This window comes from Alosa alosa, chromosome 24, assembly GCF_017589495.1.
Source record: "Alosa alosa isolate M-15738 ecotype Scorff River chromosome 24, AALO_Geno_1.1, whole genome shotgun sequence".
Taxonomy (NCBI): Eukaryota; Metazoa; Chordata; class Actinopteri; order Clupeiformes; family Clupeidae; genus Alosa; species Alosa alosa.
Genome location: NC_063212.1, coordinates 191,009 through 209,607, shown reverse-complemented (window position 1 = coordinate 209,607; position 18,599 = coordinate 191,009). Strand labels below are relative to the sequence as shown.

At 41.7% G+C, this 18,599-nt stretch overlaps 3 protein-coding genes across 4 annotated transcripts; 2 read left to right on the top strand and 1 right to left on the bottom strand.

Moving 5' to 3' along the window:
• Nucleotides 1-90: 90 nt before the first annotated feature.
• LOC125289487 (platelet glycoprotein Ib alpha chain) lies at nt 91-3,466 on the top strand. Its single transcript, XM_048236365.1, has 3 exons — nt 91-162; nt 704-976; nt 1,183-3,466. Exon 3 carries the CDS (start codon nt 1,315-1,317, stop codon nt 3,349-3,351), a length of 2,037 nt encoding a protein of 678 aa, XP_048092322.1. The 5' UTR covers nt 91-162; nt 704-976; nt 1,183-1,314; the 3' UTR covers nt 3,352-3,466.
• Nucleotides 3,467-7,323: 3,857 nt separating this feature from the next.
• Nucleotides 7,324-11,573, bottom strand: psmb6 (proteasome 20S subunit beta 6). The gene is made up of 6 exons (XM_048236361.1): nt 11,418-11,573; nt 10,838-10,905; nt 8,785-8,916; nt 8,564-8,693; nt 8,295-8,439; nt 7,324-7,578 (listed from the first exon to the last, which is right to left on the bottom strand). Exons 1-6 carry the CDS (start codon nt 11,508-11,510, stop codon nt 7,451-7,453), a joined length of 696 nt encoding a protein of 231 aa, XP_048092318.1. The 5' UTR covers nt 11,511-11,573; the 3' UTR covers nt 7,324-7,450.
• trappc1 (trafficking protein particle complex subunit 1) lies at nt 10,887-18,389 on the top strand. Of its 2 annotated transcripts, XM_048236363.1 has the most exons (6): nt 10,887-11,092; nt 11,761-11,815; nt 12,175-12,273; nt 17,099-17,169; nt 17,577-17,715; nt 17,841-18,389. In XM_048236363.1, exons 3-6 carry the CDS (start codon nt 12,175-12,177, stop codon nt 17,967-17,969), a joined length of 438 nt encoding a protein of 145 aa, XP_048092320.1. In that variant the 5' UTR covers nt 10,887-11,092; nt 11,761-11,815; the 3' UTR covers nt 17,970-18,389. The 2 variants fall into 2 exon arrangements, with proteins under 2 accessions (XP_048092320.1, XP_048092321.1); XM_048236364.1 differs by lacking the exon at nt 10,887-11,092 and having other exon boundaries at nt 11,742-11,815.
• The last annotated feature ends 210 nt before the right edge of the window (nt 18,390-18,599 follow it).

Below are 18,599 nucleotides of genomic sequence, written 5' to 3'. Positions count from 1 at the left end.
TTAAATGTCTGATAATTCTCTATCTCTCTCACACAGAGAGACAGTAACACACACACACAAAAACACATCCTGTCTTTGCCTGAGAGTACACACACACATCTTCCTTGGCTAGTGTCTCTTCTGAACAACGGACATCCCTGATCTCCTGTGAAAGTCCCAAAGGTATGTGTTTATTAGAAGCCTTTTAATGCTTATACATTGCACACATGCACTTGTATCTATATTTCATCTATATTTTATTTAATTGTTAGCTGAAGGATGCAATGTGGATACTTGCTTTAAAAAAGCACAGCACCTGATCCATATTATTTGTTTTACTATCAACATCCTTCGGAAAGTATTAATATTCACTTGTTCAAGAGGACCTGATTAGTTTCCAATATCTCCTGGAATACGTCAAGACCAGGGAAATGACTTAATGGATCAAAAAAGCATGTTTATCTAAGATGATCAGAATTTTATACATGAAAAATCCTATAAACTTCCAAGTTGTTTATGTTATGTGTGTACCATGCCATCTTTAAGCAATACCCACTCTCTTGGAGTAAAAATACACATAATCATTAGCACAGACAGTGAAGTCCACATACAACTGTTCAATAGATGATTAGTCGGTCCATGTTATACGTTGAAAAGTATTAATGTTATGACAAAAAAAAAAAAGAGAATTTGAGCATGTTCCCTTTGCCTTTTACTCCTTCAGTCAGAATGAGAATACTCCTTGTCACCCTCCTTTTCCTCCCATCCCTGATGGCATATAGTTGCCACAGCGACCGAAACAAGGACCACCGCCCTCGTGTGAGCTGCCTGGGTAAAAGCCTGTCCTCTATTCCTGCAGCAATAGACCGAAGCACAGAGGTTCTGGTATTATCCCAGAACCTGTTTAAGACCCTGAAATGGGGTGCCTATGTGGGTTTCCCAGGTCTGCATGAGTTGGACCTCAGGCACAACCACATCAGCACACTAGAGAGTTCAGGTTTGTTTTTTCTGTGTCTTTCTCTCACTGCCTTTCTCATTCAGCTGTACTTTTGCTCAAGACAAACTGTGTATTTACCACAAAACAGTGGCTACTTTTGTATTCCTATTTTTTTATTGAAACATTTCTGTTGAAATATTTACCCCATGGCCAACCTGCGGTTTCTATCTCTCTCTTATCCATATCTTTCTCTGTCTCTACCTTAGGCACTGTCCTGGGTAATCTCTCTGTGTTGCAACTTTCCAATAATCTGCTGGTAGGGGTGGGGGAGAGGGCGTTTGTGAGCGCCCCCCAGCTGCGAGAGCTGTTCCTACGGGAAAACCGGCTGTGCTCACTCCATGCCAGCTCCTTTTAGTGGTCTACCCATCCTGGAGGTGCTGGATCTATCCCGAAACCAGCTCACCACGCTTCCCCCGGACCTCCTGACCCAGATCTCATCCACTACTCTCAAAACACTGGACCTGGAGGACAATCGGATCCTGCTGATGCCCCACAACTGGTTCAGCTCCAAGCCAGAGCTGCCATACGTCTTCCTGTCCAAGAATCCCTGGCGCTGCTTTTGCGACGTGGGCTACCTGCAGATATACTTGGACGACCAGGCTCACAATGTTTACTTTCACACAAACCCCCAAAGCACTAATCCCCTCCAAGACATCGAGAACAATGCGGAAAGTGTTGTGTGTGCCAGCCCACCCTCACTGGCAAAACGCCCGATCATCAACCTGACTGAGGAGGACTATTGTGATTCCGCTCTGCTCTCAGAGGCCACTGCTCCACCTGTAAGGTTTGGGGATGTGGACAGGTTAGATATAGATAAGGATGCAATGGACATGTCCAGCACTGCTCAAACGACCACAACAGTTGACCCAAAGACCAACATCTTCACTGCAACCAAAACCAGCAATACTCTATCAACTATTGAGATAAGGACTACAAGATCTCCTACAACGACAACCAGCACTACTCTAACAACTGTTGACCTAAGGACTACAAGATCACCTACAACCACAACCAGCACTACTCAAACAGCCTCAGCAGTTGACCTAAGGACTACAAGATCTCCTACAACCACAACCAGCACTACTCAAACAGCCTCAACAGTTGACCTAAGGACTACAATGTCTCCTACAACCATGACTCCAGCCACACCATCCACTGCAGTTAAACATCCCATCACAACACCATTCTCTGTCCTGGCTTCAACTTTAAGAGGAAGAATTATGATATGGACTAGAAGGTGGATGGTGAGCTGGACAGAGAGCTGGACTGTCCAACATGCATGGTCAGAATTCTCCCCACTCACCTATCCAGAGCTGACAACACCTAACTGGCCCAGTACCCTACCTCCAGATCCTAGCACAACATCTGTGGTCCTCACCACCACCACCAGAGCTTCCACCACAGACCCCACCACCACTCTCCCCTCTACTCCAGCTTCAACCACCACCTCTGCCATACACTCCATCTTTGCTGGGTCTCATGGGGAGCGAGCAGGGGCCATAATCTGGTGCACGTGGCTATTTGCCGGGCTGCTCCTGCTGTGTCTTCTCTCTGCTTTAAGCAGCTGCCTGCTTGGCCTAGGTCTGGCATGGGCCTACCTCACCCTCTACCGCCCACTATCCAAGAAAGTTGCCAATGTTGCGAATGCCCAAGCCCAGGTCCGCCCTTTGGATTACCACACCAAAGCTGGTTCAGATGGGCTGAGCGGATATGGGATAGCACATGCACCTGTGGATGCGTCAGGCGGAGTGCAGGCAACATTCCGCTCTGTTCTGTTCATTGCAAAGGGAAGCGAGGGAGAGGAGGTGGAAGAAAAGGAGAAGGGGAACAAGAAAGAGGGGGATGACAATGAAAAGGAAAAAGATCACAGAGAGGGAGAGAGAGATGGAGGGGCAGCAGTTGCCAGGACACAACTAGGGATTACCGATGTGGGAACAGGGGTGGCAGTCGTGAAATGTAGAAACCACGAAAGAGAAGCGATAAGGGGGTCGGAGGGTAAAGAAGTGTTCCGGAAGACTCTGTACCGAGTGTTCAGCCGGGAGGAAGAGATAGAGGGATGGAGGGAGGTGGAGGAGCACTGGGAGGAGAGACAAGTGGTGAAAGATGGAGGGGGAGGGGGGGACAACAGGAAGAGTATAAGCGTGATGGGAGGAGTGGGTGTGGAGAGAAAGACACGCTACAGCCTGGTCTTGAGAGAGGAGAAAGTGGAGGGTGGACACGGGACACAGGAGAGAGGGATGGAGTGGCTGGTAGGAGAATGGGAGATGGGGGGAATAGGGGAAGGGATGAGTGAAAGAGAATGGGCATCCCTTATTAGTGGGATGGGGGAGGAAGGGCCTCTTGTTACAGCCCTATCACCAAAAGAGGACATTTGAACTGTTACTGATGTTACTGTTACAGTGTCTGAATTCTAGAATAATAGCATGAATGAAGTTGTAGTTGTAATACAAATACAATGGAAAGGTAAGGTAAAGGATTAGTAAAACACAATTGGTCATGGTAGTGGATTAATTTTAGATTAGTAGGTTAGTGGTTTTTGTGTCTATAAATTCACGTGTGCTTCACAGACTTGCACAAATTTTAACACAGTAAATGTCACACCTGCCCAGAGAGATCGTTCAGGACTTCAGACTGATCTGTATTTCCAGAGCTCTACAGATGGTTGTTTTTGCAAAGAGTGTCACCATTGCTCATGGACTTAGGGTAGGTTCACACCGCAAGTCTTAATGCTCAATTCATATTTTTTTGCTTAAATTCAGTTTTTTGTGAGGCTGTTCACATTGTTTTTATTGAATGTGGCCAATATAAGATTCCTACCCCAATGACAGCTGGTAATTGATCCTGAACTGACCCACATGCGCAAAACAACAACAAACGAACACATGCACTGCACGCAGCTAACCCAACTGACTGGCTACCTTGTACTTTGTAGCTCTCTTTCATTTTCACTGAGTGATGCGATGACACAACAGAGAGCATGCTACCAACTCTGAAGCTCCAGTGAAATATTTGGAATTCTGTCAGCGCAAAATTCTGATGAATGTCAATCAAGAACATAAAAGTCACATGAACTCTGATGTTGCATTGCAAAACATCAGACCTGTATCAGATTTAGACCACATATGGAAGAGGCCCAAATCAGAATTGAAAAAGTCAGATGTCATGTGACTATACACTATAGACCAGTGTGGTCTGTACCAAACTAGTGGTCTGTGAGGGTACTGCAGGTTGTCCGTGGAAAAGCAAAATAAAATTTAAAATAATATTCATTTTTTACCAAGGAATTCCCATAAAAAATAAGATGGAGAGGAACATGAGGAGCTTATAGGCGGAAGTTTCAATTTAAAAAGTTGCCTGATCAGTGATCAGTGCTGCTGCTACCACCACACGCACCACGCAGGAGGGGCCAACATTTAGCTAATAAATAGTAGCTTTACTGCAAACTGCTTTTCACTGTTGTTACAGAACATTTACAATGTCAAAATGCACCAGCAGCATGTTACATAAAGATGATACAAGTGGCAGGTTCCAGCTGGCTTGTCATTGTGATTTGTATTTATCTATTTCCAAAAGAATGAAAGCTGCTTATACCAACTTAATATCAGGCTTATCATTGTTAATATTGTGCTGTACATGTGACACAAACAATGTTAAGAGTTTGGACCATAGGCTATATTTGAATGGAGCTGGTAAAAAAGATCATTATGAGAACGTGTGGACACAATGGGTTTAAAGTGACAGTGCACCATGAGTTTAACAGCATCAAATGAGTAGCATTTCTTAAGAAATTAATACATTAAAACAAAATTACTAACATTTAATTTAGTGTTCTTGTTACTGTAATACTCCATTGCTATGGAAATAAGCCTGTTGTTCAAATGAACCTGATTATGCCCTTGGGCACTTGAGTAAATAAATAAATAAATAAAATAGGCTATGTGCCAGCTGTTGTGTGCAGTAAACTTTCTTTTAACAAGCCTGTTGTACTGATGCGATGACCAGTTATAGTTTTAGTGCTAGTAGGCCTATTAAGAGGTGCGGATTAATTCAAGTAGCCAGACAAATTTTATTATTATTATGAAGTGGTCTGCAAAAATTCTTGATTACTGGTCCACACACACAAAAAGTTAGAAAACCCCTGCCATTTGTAATCAGGAATTTTCAGTCTTATGGTTCACACTGTATTTACATCAGATACAGGTCACATCAAGTGAAAAAAAGAGTTGGCCTGGGGGATATTCCAGAAAGGAGGTTTAACAAACACTGAGATAAAACTTAACATCTGGGTTGTCTGAACCCATGGTGACTAAACCCCAGCTGTCGGTTCCAAAACACCGGTTATCATTTAGTTCAATCAACCCCGTGTTAGTTAACCTAGAGTTGTGCGCGTTCACGGCAAGTAGCAAGTTCTCCTCAAGGCTTACAAGGAAGAGAGAGCTGTAATAACAAAAAAGGGCTTGAGCGTCTGCCAAGGAACGAGTGCAGCATGCAAGACTATCATTATTTTTTACTCTTATGAGACTATCATTTAATGTAATTGCTTCAATCATCGGAAAAGCAAACTGCTTAGCAATTCTCAAAAAAACCTGTTCTTTTTCTAAACAGGCCAATCGTATGCTTTCTGTCTTGAACAGGCACACACGCACCACCTCTCTCTCTCTCCCTCCTTCTCTGTTGTGTACGTACTAGATACTGTAGATAGATAGATACTTTATTGATCCCCAAGGGGAAATTCAAGGTCTCAGCATACAGACATCACACACAACATGCACTTACTGTACAGCAGAAAAAGTAATATACAATAAAAAAAACCCACTGTACAGACAGTAGAAGAGAGGTGCAGCTGAGGATGATCGCTTCATTGTTGTCCCTGTCAAGGGTGCCATGGTCGTGGACCCCTCAACAGACACAAGCAAGATGCAATATACAGTTGAAAGGGTGGGGAAGATCAGTATAGACTGAGTATAGACTATACTAAACTCAGATGCACCCGCGATTAGAAGTTTCGGTCTCACGTGCGCGCTCTTGCTCGCTCTAGATTCTGGGAGATTTGTTCTAATTTGTGGCCATCAGGGAGCTGTTATCAATATAACTTCCGGGAGACTTGGGATGTCTGGATATCTGATATTGACCACTCTGAAACATAGATGTAAACAGGCAGTCCAAACAATCGGCTATAGGCAGTGTAAACGCAGCCTTTGTTAAAGGCCCCCTATGCAAAACGTTTTACTTTCCCTGCTCCCTCTACCGTCTCCTAGCAGAAAACCAGCTTGGCGAGATCTGCACTAGCGTCCTCCCAGCAGACTGAATCAAGAAGCCTTCTGAGAACCGAGAATGCCGGCTAGCTATGAACAAGTGGTGATGACTTAATTTTGTAGATCTTCAGCAGAGCCAACGAAAAGACCAGAGATGGTTGTGAAATATGCACCCCAAAGCTGTAGGGGGAGCTCCGTAGAGAAATCGCAAAAGTGAGACATCGGTAAAGAAATTACTAGTTACAGAGAGGGCTATTTAAAGGAGAAGTTCGGTGTAATATTGACCTAAAGTGTCTTGAAACATGATACCGAGTGTGAACTTTTGTCTCATAGCTCATCTCCGCTTGTCCCCTGCACTCCGAAATCTGGCGCTAGTTAGCCGATGCTACCAACAGGTTTTCGATGGGGGTGCCTCGGGCATCGGCCTAGCCATGCAAATAAATCACTGTTTTACACAGTTTGCGCGGCTCAAAGTAGCTCCACACTTCATTGTTAGACTTCCGAGGGCCCCGATATTTAAAACGAGACATTGAGAACTTTGAAAAAGCACTGGTAGTTTATTTACAAGACAATTTATACAGACAGTACCTTCAGGAAGTTTACTGTTCGCCGCCATCTTGAATTTAGTCACAATAAGTCGAGCGACGAGTACGAATGAACAGGTATAAGGGATCAGATTCCAAAAATGAGTCCATGGAAATGCATGGATTCCAGTTGCTTCCACAATGTTAGATCTGCTTCATCCATATCTCCCTCGGTCTCTCTATATTGGTTTGCTTTGTTTTGATTTTCTGAGTTGTATTTCTTGAATTTTGTAAGATTCTGACTTCACCTAAACTTTGAGTCATTTCAACTTAAGTAATAAGATGCTCATTTTTCAACACTGTCTGAACAAAACAACTTGCTTTAATAAATCCTACTATAGCACCCATAATTGTGCTGTAATCTTTCTTTTGAGCTGCCTGTTAAAAATGAATGCTTAGATGTTTATCCACAACCAAAAAAACCTTTGCATATTTAACACAGCAAAGGACTTGCTATTATACCATCAGTTTTTGCCACACAAGTATGAAAATGCTTGAACAATTACAGTTTCAATGGTTAGGAAATCAACTTTATTGAAAAGTCCTTTTATTTTCAAAAAAAAATAAAGCATTGACATAAGAAATGTAACTTGTAACTGAACACATAAGCATGCATATGGATGTTCATGTGTGCATTACAGAGTGGAGAACTTGGGCAGTTGGTTGCCCAGGATAACCTGCCTCTCCACTCCCTGTTCGGAGATGACAGCCAATCGCACCACCCCCCCGCTGGATCCATCTCTCTCCATGGCCAATGACAGTGCTGCAGTGGAACAAAGATAGCAGGGATTTTGCATTAAAAGAGACATCATGAAAATATAGCAAGCTAACAAGACACCTGACAGGATTATGTTCCTTTCAGACACTAGGCGCCTTTCGCTGTGCTGGCCGCTGGGTTCAGTGCAAAATAGTCGTCACCACTGTAGTAGTCACATTGTGCAAAAGCTTGCAGAGCAGCAAGCTTGCACTCTAAAGGTACACTATGCAAGATTCCCCTTAATATAACCTTTACGAAGCCAATTTGATGGTAAACAAACTTGTAATAGGGGAATCGTTCACCTAGCATAGCCATACAGAATAAACCTAGCGAGTCGCTAAAGAGAGAACCAGCCATGCAACTTCAATAATCGACCCGAAGACATCTTATGAGAATCGTGAAACATCACGCTCTTTGGAGATAGTTTTTGCCTGTTGTTAATCCTTTGCCTCCACAACAAAAGTATTTTATTGTGTACAGGGGGAACAAGCCACGAGAAGTAGGTTATTTACAACGGCAGAGTAAAATATAAATATATATCGCGACTCTATGGGGAGCTCTAGTCACCAAAAATACCTGAAACTGCATAGTATACCTTTAACTCCAGATCTCTCACTCTTCACTTGAGATCAAACAGATCTCTTCATTCATATCAAGACTACAGAGAATCATAAATTCTCTGCCAACCTTTATCCCTCTATTCCTGTCTTCTTCTCTCTCACCTCCTGCTGCGAAACGTAAACATTCCTCCTTGCTCATGCCAGTTCTGTAGTTGGAGTCTACATATCCATAGATATAAGAGCTGCCAGATCCTCCCACTGACACTGGTTGCCTGGTCAGCATCCCTCCAACAGGGACAGTGTACACCTGCAAATAGACACAAATTGAGGACTCATTCAGGCATTAACCATGAGCAGCTATTATTATTATTTTAAATACATACAAAATAAAAATAATAATATAAGAAACTCTCGCCCTTAAGGCAACAAACCTGTCCACCCCTCCGCTTGTCCCAACCGGCCACAATAATCCCAGCCATCAACTCTTCCCTGTACCTATAGCACATGTCTTTAAAGAGATTGGCAGCTGTCTGGACCAGCGGGGGCTCATCCAGCTCAATACTGAAAACAAGACATGAGATATAGATCACTGACAGTCAGCTTCTGCTTCAAGAGATTCCAAACCATGTATCAACAGTGTATTTGCCCATACCTGTGGAATCCCAACTGATAGGTTACTGCGTCAGCAATGGCCTGAGTATCCGCAGCGGAACCAGATCGGCAGCAGAAGATTTGATCATGAATGGGGGTTAGCTTGTCTGTTACCCTGTTTGCGATGTATGCCCTATGAAAACAGATTGTCATAGTCATAAAGCAGTGACTCAAAAGAAAAATACTAGTGCTGGGCGGTATACTGGTTCACACCTGTGTATATTTTCGTTATGATATGAATTTTTAATATACCGCCATACCGGTGTATTTGATTACACAACGTTTGGAATGCTGCGCCGCGCAACAGTGTTTCAGACGGGACTTTTTTCACACGCACGCATGGTGCCACTGCGAGGCATAATAAGGGTAAACAAAAAACACCATAAGTTTTTCCCCTGAAGTATGACCCTTAAGGCTTAATTTCTCCTTAGGTAAGGGGTTTATTTAAGGGTGTTGCACAGAATACCTTAAATTGTTTCTTTAGTTAAGGAAAACGTTAAGGGATACTGCATTGAAAGGGATTTACCATCACAAAAATTCTATTGAGATTGTTCAACAGCTGTAACTAGCTGGCTAGTAGGTGATGTCGTTAGTTAGCAACCCACCGAACACAGTGAAGTTTAATGTTCTTATCAGTCATCTCACCTTAAGAATATTCGCTGAAATTATCAGGTAGCAAGTAAAGCATACCTGTCAACATTTAGCTTTCCAAAAACGGGAGATTTTTTTTTTTTTGGTTGGAGTGTTTATACCAGATCTGTGTTTGCATATTTAATACGTTTCATACACGTGTTACTTACAAAACTCCAAAGCTGCTTGCAGTCAGATTTGGTTCCGAGGGCACAAGTTCAGTGTATCAACAACACTCAATAACAGTTTATGTGATGTGTTAATCAATTAAATTCCCAACAATTTCACAACAGCTAGTTCTGGAGTAGGCCATTCAACTAGCCCGCTTGCTTACGACGAGACTCAGGCTGCGCAGTCGGCACCCGCTTCCTTATTTGGGTTTTGGGTTGCCAGGTTTTAGCCTATGACAAAACGGTTGAAATTGAAACTAAGTGATCGTGTATGTGTAGGGTGTAGGCTATTTCATACACAATCTGGCAACCTGAATGGATCAATGATTTTAAAATGAAGTTTGATGGCCATGCAAATTACGGGAGTTTTCCGGGAGAAATAACAAAATGGGAGGGTGCTGGGAGATGACCTTGAAATACGGGAGAAACCCCGGGAAAAACGGGAATGTTGACAGGTATGAAGTAAAGCATGTTATAGACATGCACTGAGCAATACTAGCTGGCTAGTTCGAAATTATCCTGACTGTCATCACTCATCAGTGCACCAAAACAAACTTTTTTGTTAATGTTTTGCCTAGCGACCCGAACCGAAGCTCATGGCAGGCTAACAAGACATCCACATGAAGTTAACGTTAGCCTATCACTAACGCCATGTAAACCACACAATAATAATAAGGCATGTTTCTGATAGGCCTATTTGACAGAGTAAGCAGCAGAGAGGTTTTATTTTAAATTGTATAATTTTCAAAAAAATTATTGCAAGTTGCACTACTTTTTGTATTGGTTTTATAAGATGTTTGTGAAATTTGCAAAGTAAAAGTTCTGTATTTTGACTGCAATTGTCTTTGCATTCTGATTAGATTCTTCATTAGAATTATGAGTGGCTCTGTAAACAGCATAATTTTCTGAGGCCATGCAAAACTGCATTACCACTAGTGTGGAGTTATTCTACATCATGACAGTAAGATAGACCATCCTTAGTCAATGTACTGCAGCAATTTCTCTCTCAACCTGTAGAAAATGCTGTGAACATCTGATTATGCATGGGGAAAAATACCGTCATATACCGTGAAACCGTAAGAATTTTGAAAAATACCGTGACATACATTTTTGGTCATACGGCCCAGCACAAAAAAATACCACCCCAAATCTGCAAAACCATAAGTCAACGCCTGAACCTTTGTTATAAAACACGAATATAATCAAACATGCATTCGACACGCTAAATAGATAAACAACACTATGACGACTTACCCAGTGGTAGTCCTAGAGTCGGCCCCCATTACAACCCCGCCGTCAAATTCAACTGCCATAATAGTGGTCTGCAAGTCAAGGGAAGGATAACATTACAGCATTCTTTAGAAGAAGAAAAACACATTATCAGCTTGTCAACTAACTCATATGTTGAGCTGGGTAAGGAGCCAACTTAAAAAACAACGTAGAACACCTAAGATATCCTCGCCATGATTAGAATAGAACGATTAATGGATGCCCATGGCAAACGCAACGGTAAGTGTGGTCATCATGAATGTTGAGATTTTAACATAGCTAAGTATATGCTGTCATTTATCTCGTGGTGCTCTGATTAAATGTACAATAACGTTAGTTTGCATTAACGTTAGTTTGCTATGCTAACAATCTGATCAAGCTAACTTACAGGCTTCTACAACTAACATTATCTCAATAGCTGGCTGGCTAACGCTCGCTAACAGCTAACATTAGTCCACTTTTGCTGTCTCATTCAGCATAGGGTTGAGAGTAAATGCTCATTTTCACACTGAAATTAAAATAAATGAAAAGCCTTTCCAAGGTGAAAATTGTTAAATTTCCTTACCCCAGTGCTAACTTCACGGGAAGTCCATTCTGGAACTAAATCATTGAAAGAAGAAAGATGCTGTGGGAAACCCATTGCTGCTGTAGCCGCCATCTTGGGACACACTTAACTCAAAGATTGTTACGCCTCAAACTACGCTGCGCAAGTTACGCAACATCCTATACGCAAATAACATAGGCGAAGGCGCTTCCCTCGGTGCTGCCAAACTAAAATTAATTTGGAAGTTAAATTCTAACAGATCCAATATTGCCCACAAGTAAACTCTCTAAATTAAACCTTTAAATAATTGATAAACTGTTAAGGTATGTACAAATATTTTCCTCTTTACTCACGATGTAAGCAGGCATAAACATTGTTGTTCTCTGAAGGGCCTTCCAAAGGATTCAGGAAAACCGGAGGTAAACACCGTTGTTTGTGTCTTGTGTATTACAGTGCTGTTAATATTATTTAAAATGATAGCTTGTTAATAAAAACCCTTGGGACGACATGGCATGAATGTATACATACATGTATGATACATGTACATCAGGTTTTCAGTGCTGTCAGGTTAACGTTACAGACTTGAACGTAAGAACATCAGGATTGGATTAGCTTCCTGTATTACTTATCAGCTGACCACCATGCATAAACCCAGCCAAATTGCTTATATATTCGCACTATGCGTTTTTTGTATTTGTGTATTTGTATAGTTTAATTTCTTCACTGGTTGAACACGATAGCCGTCATTATCTGGTAACGTTTGCCTACACCTCTGCAGATGACCGTTCACAACCTGTACATCTTCGACCGGAATGGCACATGCCTCCATTACAGCGAATGGAACAGGAAAAAGCAGGCGGGCATCTCCAAGGAGGAGGTGAGACCATCTATTGTCTGGTAATGGTTCCCTTAACGATCTGATATCAAACAAGAATACTGGAGGATGTGAGGTGCTGCTGTAGTGCTGACAAATTATATCAATATAGCATGTCATACATCAGTAATCCTGCCAGGACGGAAAGTAGTTTTGAATGTTGGAGATTTTGTTAGATTGCAAAAGGTTTTCGAAATGCCCCGTCAGTCACCATGATGAATGTAATAGGATATGTAATAATGTAATACTTTGTTGGTTCATGTCTGTTCTGTGTAGCTATGTAGGCTATGTAGTTTTTAGCGTTAGCATTTTAACGCTTCCTGGTTCGTAAGAAAAAACAAAGTCCTTTTAAGCAAGTGTCTAGTGATGGCAGTCTGACACTGAAGCTTCGATACGTGCTTCAAACCATTAATTACAATTCCATTTGAACCACTGCTCCGAAGGTTGCTTTGGAATTGAAAAATCACGTGACATGACCTCCGAAGCTGAAACTGCTTCATTCTCTGAATCACCTGAGTGGTTCGCAGCGCCATCGCCTCACGGCCTCTTGGTGCATTCTTGCACCTGGGAATGACAAGGACCGCCCCCGTGATTACCGTAAAACTCCAAATAATAGCCCGGGCTTTTATTTTCCCAAATCGCCAAACTGCACCGGCTAGTATTAGAGACAGGCGTCTATATGAGACAGGCCTTTAATTCCCTTTTCACAAAACTTTTCCTCTGCAAAGATGGAAAATATTATCAAATAAATTATTTCAAACACACTGAATGTCTACCTATATATCTAGGCTATCTGATGACAATTACGGATCATCATTCATTTAAAATTGAGATGTTGTTCATTAAGTGAGATACAGTAAGATCCAAATAGCGGGGATAGCCAGAACAGATGAAACACGTTTTAATCAAACATAATTTACAAAGAGATCGTATCACACTCAAAGCTCATATTTTGTCACTAGCAAATAGCCTATATCGGTCCTTTGTCAAATACAGTTGCATTATCAGCCCTGACCAAAACCGTTCAGGAATTATTTATGCAAAAGTGTAACGTGCATAATGTTTCATTCTCCCTTTTTGGCATGAATGAAACAGCATGAGAGAGCATGAACCATATAGTTTCTCCCAGATTTTATTTGGCATATTTGACAACAGTCTACATTTCAAATCATAGCCTACTTCCAGGCGCGCGGGAACATATTTTTGACCAGGGGTGCTGAATAACAAAATCATGGATGTCCGATGATTTCTCCCCCAGCATATGAGTAGAATTTAGACTGCTTAATACGCAATTTCAGCGCTGTCTATGAGTAGGCCTAAGAGTGAGAAGTTTTATAATGCCCTGGGCAGCCACATTCCACTGCAACTACGCAGCACTTGCCACTCCGACTCATCAATAAAAACTGAGCGCGCACACAGCAGACCCATAGAAGCGCACTTGACTTTACATCATTAACCTAAGGTAAATTCCTTTTCTGACTTCTTTCTCGTTATTGCCATGACGGTACGCATTTAGAATAAAGAATAGGCTAATGTTTGCGAACCCTTTCGTTTTGTTGCTAGCATAAAAACAAGCTTAGGCTACCATCGGCCTATCCACAAATTTTATACACAAGGGATGAATTGAACGATGACGAAGTCGGACATATGGGCTTGGAACTTGGGCTCTTGGAACTTGACTTTACATCATTAACCTAAGGTAAATTCCTTTTCTGACTTCTTTCTCGTTATTGCCATGACGGTACGCATTTAGAATAAAGAATAGGCTAATGTTTGCGAACCCTTTCGTTTTGTTGCTAGCATAAAAACAAGCTTAGGCTACCATCGGCCTATCCACAAATTTTATACACAAGGGATGAATTGAACGATGACGAAGTCGGACATATGGGCATAGTTCATATTGAAAAAAAGTTATACAATTTGGAACTCTAGCTTTTCCCCAACGCAGTCTTTTAATGCCATCTAATCATAATGTGCGCAGACTGCACCATGCTTATGCCCAAATCACACCAAAGATTCACGACGAGATGAGCTGCAACATTCTATTAACCAGCAACTTGATGCAACATTCTAAAACCTTGCAACTGTGACCAGACATGGTGAATGCTTTGCGATAGCTTGCAACGACGTGCAACATCTAATTCACACCCGCTGCAACTCCTTTCTGCAACGGTTTCGTGTCATTGCAAATCTTTGGTGTGAATTGGGCTTTAAACAGGCGATCTGACGGGTTTTAGACGATTAAATACAACCCGAAACTAAAAAACAGACCAGGCCTCTATTGGAGCCCGGCCTTTAACCCAAACCTGTAGCCACGCCAGGCGTTTAAAAGAGACAGGTGTCAATTTGGGACTCTGCTGTTATTTGAAGTTTTACGGTACTTTGTTTTTCCCACAGCGAGTGTTCATGTGCTTTGCCGTCGGAATGTGTGACAAACACGAATGCCACAACAAAGGTTAAAACATACGCTCACTAATCCTAAATTAACAACTATATTTGCTTAAAATATAGTGTAAGACGCTTGTGAAAGAAATATATGCAGCTTTCAAGTGACAAAAACGGCAAATTCACACATTAAAACTGTTGGACATGAAATGCCACATGGACTACAAACGAACGGCAGCCGTGGCCTACTGGTTAGCGCTTCGGACTTGTAACCGGAGGGTTGCCGGTTCGAACCTCGACCAGTAGGCATGGCTGAAGTGTCCTTGAGCAAGTGTGTGCTGAGTGTGTTTCATTAATTCACGGATTGGGATAAATGCAGAGACCAAATTTCCCTCACGGGATCAAAAGAGTATATATACTTATACAGACTTATACAACGTGACGACAAAAGTGATGACGAGCGTCTGTTAGCAAAATCTCAGTAGGGGTTAAGTCATTTAGAGACCTCAGACAAGTCCAGCAAGTGACGTCAATTCCGGAAATAAGTACATAATTTACTTTACTCTTTATGGAGAATACAGCGGGACAAAACGTGTTTTCTTTTACAGTTCATGGAAAAAATAGTCACATTAGGTAGAAGCTTTTTATTATTATTTGTAATAATAATGCAATCATTAAAGAATCAGGGAGTGTCTTCACAGGCTCAGTGAGACAGGTTACGGTCATGCAGTTGGTTCTATGATTTGGACAACTGGTGCATGTCATTTTGTATGTTCCCACCTTGCTAAAATTGCTTGGGTACACTTTGGCTGAGAACTAAAGTGCTACAGACAGCAGGTGGGCAAATAAGATGGCAGTACATAGTGGAACTGAGTAAACTCCATAAAAGAGGACTGAGTCATCCAGACGATGGGAAAATAGGAGACATAGGGTGTGTTCGAAACGGGAGACAGCTGCCTACTGCCTCCCTCCCTACATAGAGAGCTGTCTCACTAGACATGACTTTGGATTAAATGCATCTTTTAAAAATGAGCGTAGCACTCTAGAATCTTTGGTTAACACTACAGTATGACGTTAGCAAAGGCCTGACGTTAAACTAAATTAGTTTACGTAAGCTAGCAGACTAACGGTATAAATTAGTTTTACGGCCGGCAGATATATCAGACCAGATGCTATTAATGGTTACAACAATGGCATAATCAGATAGTAAATTGTTTATTTCTAATCTGTAATCTACAAATCTAAGCAAAATAAGGTCACACAAATGACATTTTAAACAGATTCAGCAGCCATTACCGATGTCATCCGCCATGTTTGTTTACCTTTCACAGCTGTTTCAGACGTTGCCGCAAGGGATTATGGGTAGGAGGGAGCATGAAGTGTGCATCGATGCTGCCTTCAAAAATGACCGTTATTTGGGAATTCTAAGATATCTTAAAAGGCAGCAGAATTTGTTTTTTCGGTTTCGAACCGCACTTGCTGACTTGCTCCCCAGTTAGATATCTTAAAAGGCAGCAACTTTACCTGTTTCGAACACACCCATAGAGTGGTGAATGCAGGTGATGAAGGTGGAGCTCATAAATCAAATATTCAGTCACAGTGTAGCAGTACTGCTGTACTGTCTATGGAGTTAGCTGAAGATGGAGCGGAATCGGAACTGGTGTGAGACTGCAGCTTTATTCACGATGCTGGGAGCATGTTACCCACATGAAATGTCAAAGTAACAAGCCTACACATTTGTGGGTGAAGCAAACTCTTATACCCTTACCCCACACCGATGGAAAATCACAAGTTGTCACCCTCCGTGATCACTTAACCATCTGGTATTTTAACAGAGATAAGAAATGTTTACCACCCCCCATCCTGAGGGTTACCCACAGTTCGGTGACACAGGGGTTAATTTAACTAAACATTCCAACATAGGAATTTCAGAAAACACAAGGGTCAGAGTAAGGAGATGACAATTAGATTTAATACATGTATATAAGGTATACTAAACATTCAATGAGAAAAATAAAAATTATCCCACAGGGCACCAAGAGACAGAGGAGGGACCAACATTTAGCCAATAAATAGTAGCTTTACTGTAAACTGCTTTTCACTCTTGTTAGAGAACGTTTACAATGTCAAAATGCACCAAAAGATGCATTTCATAAAGTTACATAAAGATGATCTTCTGGGCAAAAATGGCAGCTTTGGTTCCTTTTTGTAGGCGAACTTCAGAGGTATATTCCCACAGCCAGTTGTATCCAGCTTATTTATCTAAATGCATAACTCTATTTGTTTGCTGATAAGATGTAGTTGTGCTGTATTAACTTTTTATGTGTTGTGTTAACATTTTATGTAGAACCTTATTATAAGTGTTACTCCAAACCAAAACTCTGTGTTACTCCCTCTCCTGCCCCTCTTCCGCAATGTCCATTCTTTCATCTCTATTTCGCAGGAGTTTAAGCTGATGTATGGGATGCTGTTTTCCATTCGATCTTTTGTCAGTAAGATGTCTCCATTGGACATGTATCCTTGTAACACATTCTGGTTGTGTGTGTGTGTGTGTGTGTGTGTGTTGGTGAGGGAGAGAGTGGGGATCTGGGGGCAGAGAAACCTGTCCCAGACAGAGAATGCACCCCATGTAACAGTAATATCCTGCCTGAAGCCCAGAGGTGTGGTATCTTATGTGATTCCATCTATGGAATGAGTGTGCTTGACCTTGATTAGGCATAGGTCTTTAGAATTGCTGTATAATTTATATACATTAATTCTTCTGGGTGTACAGTCCTTGACCTGGCAGTTGTTCTTGATTATAGTGTATACAGTCCTTGTCTAGCCCAATGCTTTATGCCTGTGTTTCTGAGAGTGATTGTGTGTGTGTGTGTGTATTTGGGAAACCGCAATGAGTTTATGTCCTTGACAGGTTTGTTCAGGAAGGATGGCTTTGTGTCCTTCCAGACAAGTCGCTATAAGCTGCACTACTATGAGACGCCCACTGGCATCAAGATCATCATGAACACAGACCTCGGTGTGCCCAACTGCAGAGACATCCTGCACCAGATATACAGCACGGTGTGTGTTTGTTTAAGAATCAACTTTTCATGTTCTTTTCATGTTATGATTTTTAATCAGTGCACATAAATTGTATGAACTTGTATTTGATTACTGCTCCCATCTTTTTGAATGTGTGTGAGCAGCTATATGTCGAGTACATCATCAAGAACCCACTGTGTGTGTTGGGAGACACTCTGCAGAGCGAGCTCTTCAACAGCCGACTTGACTCCTTTGTCCGCGCCCTTCCCTTCTTCAGTGCCCGTGCCGCCTAGACCTGACCCAAGATGATCTTAAACAGTTGGGCATCCTGCTGTGCAATTATTTCCGGCCCACATCACACACTGATCCCAGCACAGCTACAAATGTAAAGGTTACGCCATGCCCTACAGACTAACTGCAACAGAACATCAAAGTAGATTGCATACAAATATCACAATGGCAATATGTATGGTGCTATGATGAAGTGGTTAAATATTAAAATTATAATCTATGCCTACATTTCATTACTTGTGAGTTATATTATAGGTTTTTCATAACATTTTAATTGGTTTTTGATCTTGGTGTACTAATATATAGTAGCATTATGTATTTTATGTAAGAATGTGTTTATTTTTAAAAGCAGGAGAAATAAGGCCTGCTCTCTGACTGTGAATTGGATTGAACATTAAAAATCACACAGATTTCAGACAAAATTGTGTGTGTATATGAGCGAGACTGAGAGAGAAAAATAGGGATCTTCTCCACTGCCAAGCATAGATACATACAGATAGATAGATACTTAATTCATCCCGAGGGACATTTTTAGTGCATGTGGTTTGTGACTGTGGGTATGGTCATTTGCATGCTGTTGTGTAATACTAGCTGGACTTGCTACTAAAACAACTTGTTGTTTCCCAAACACT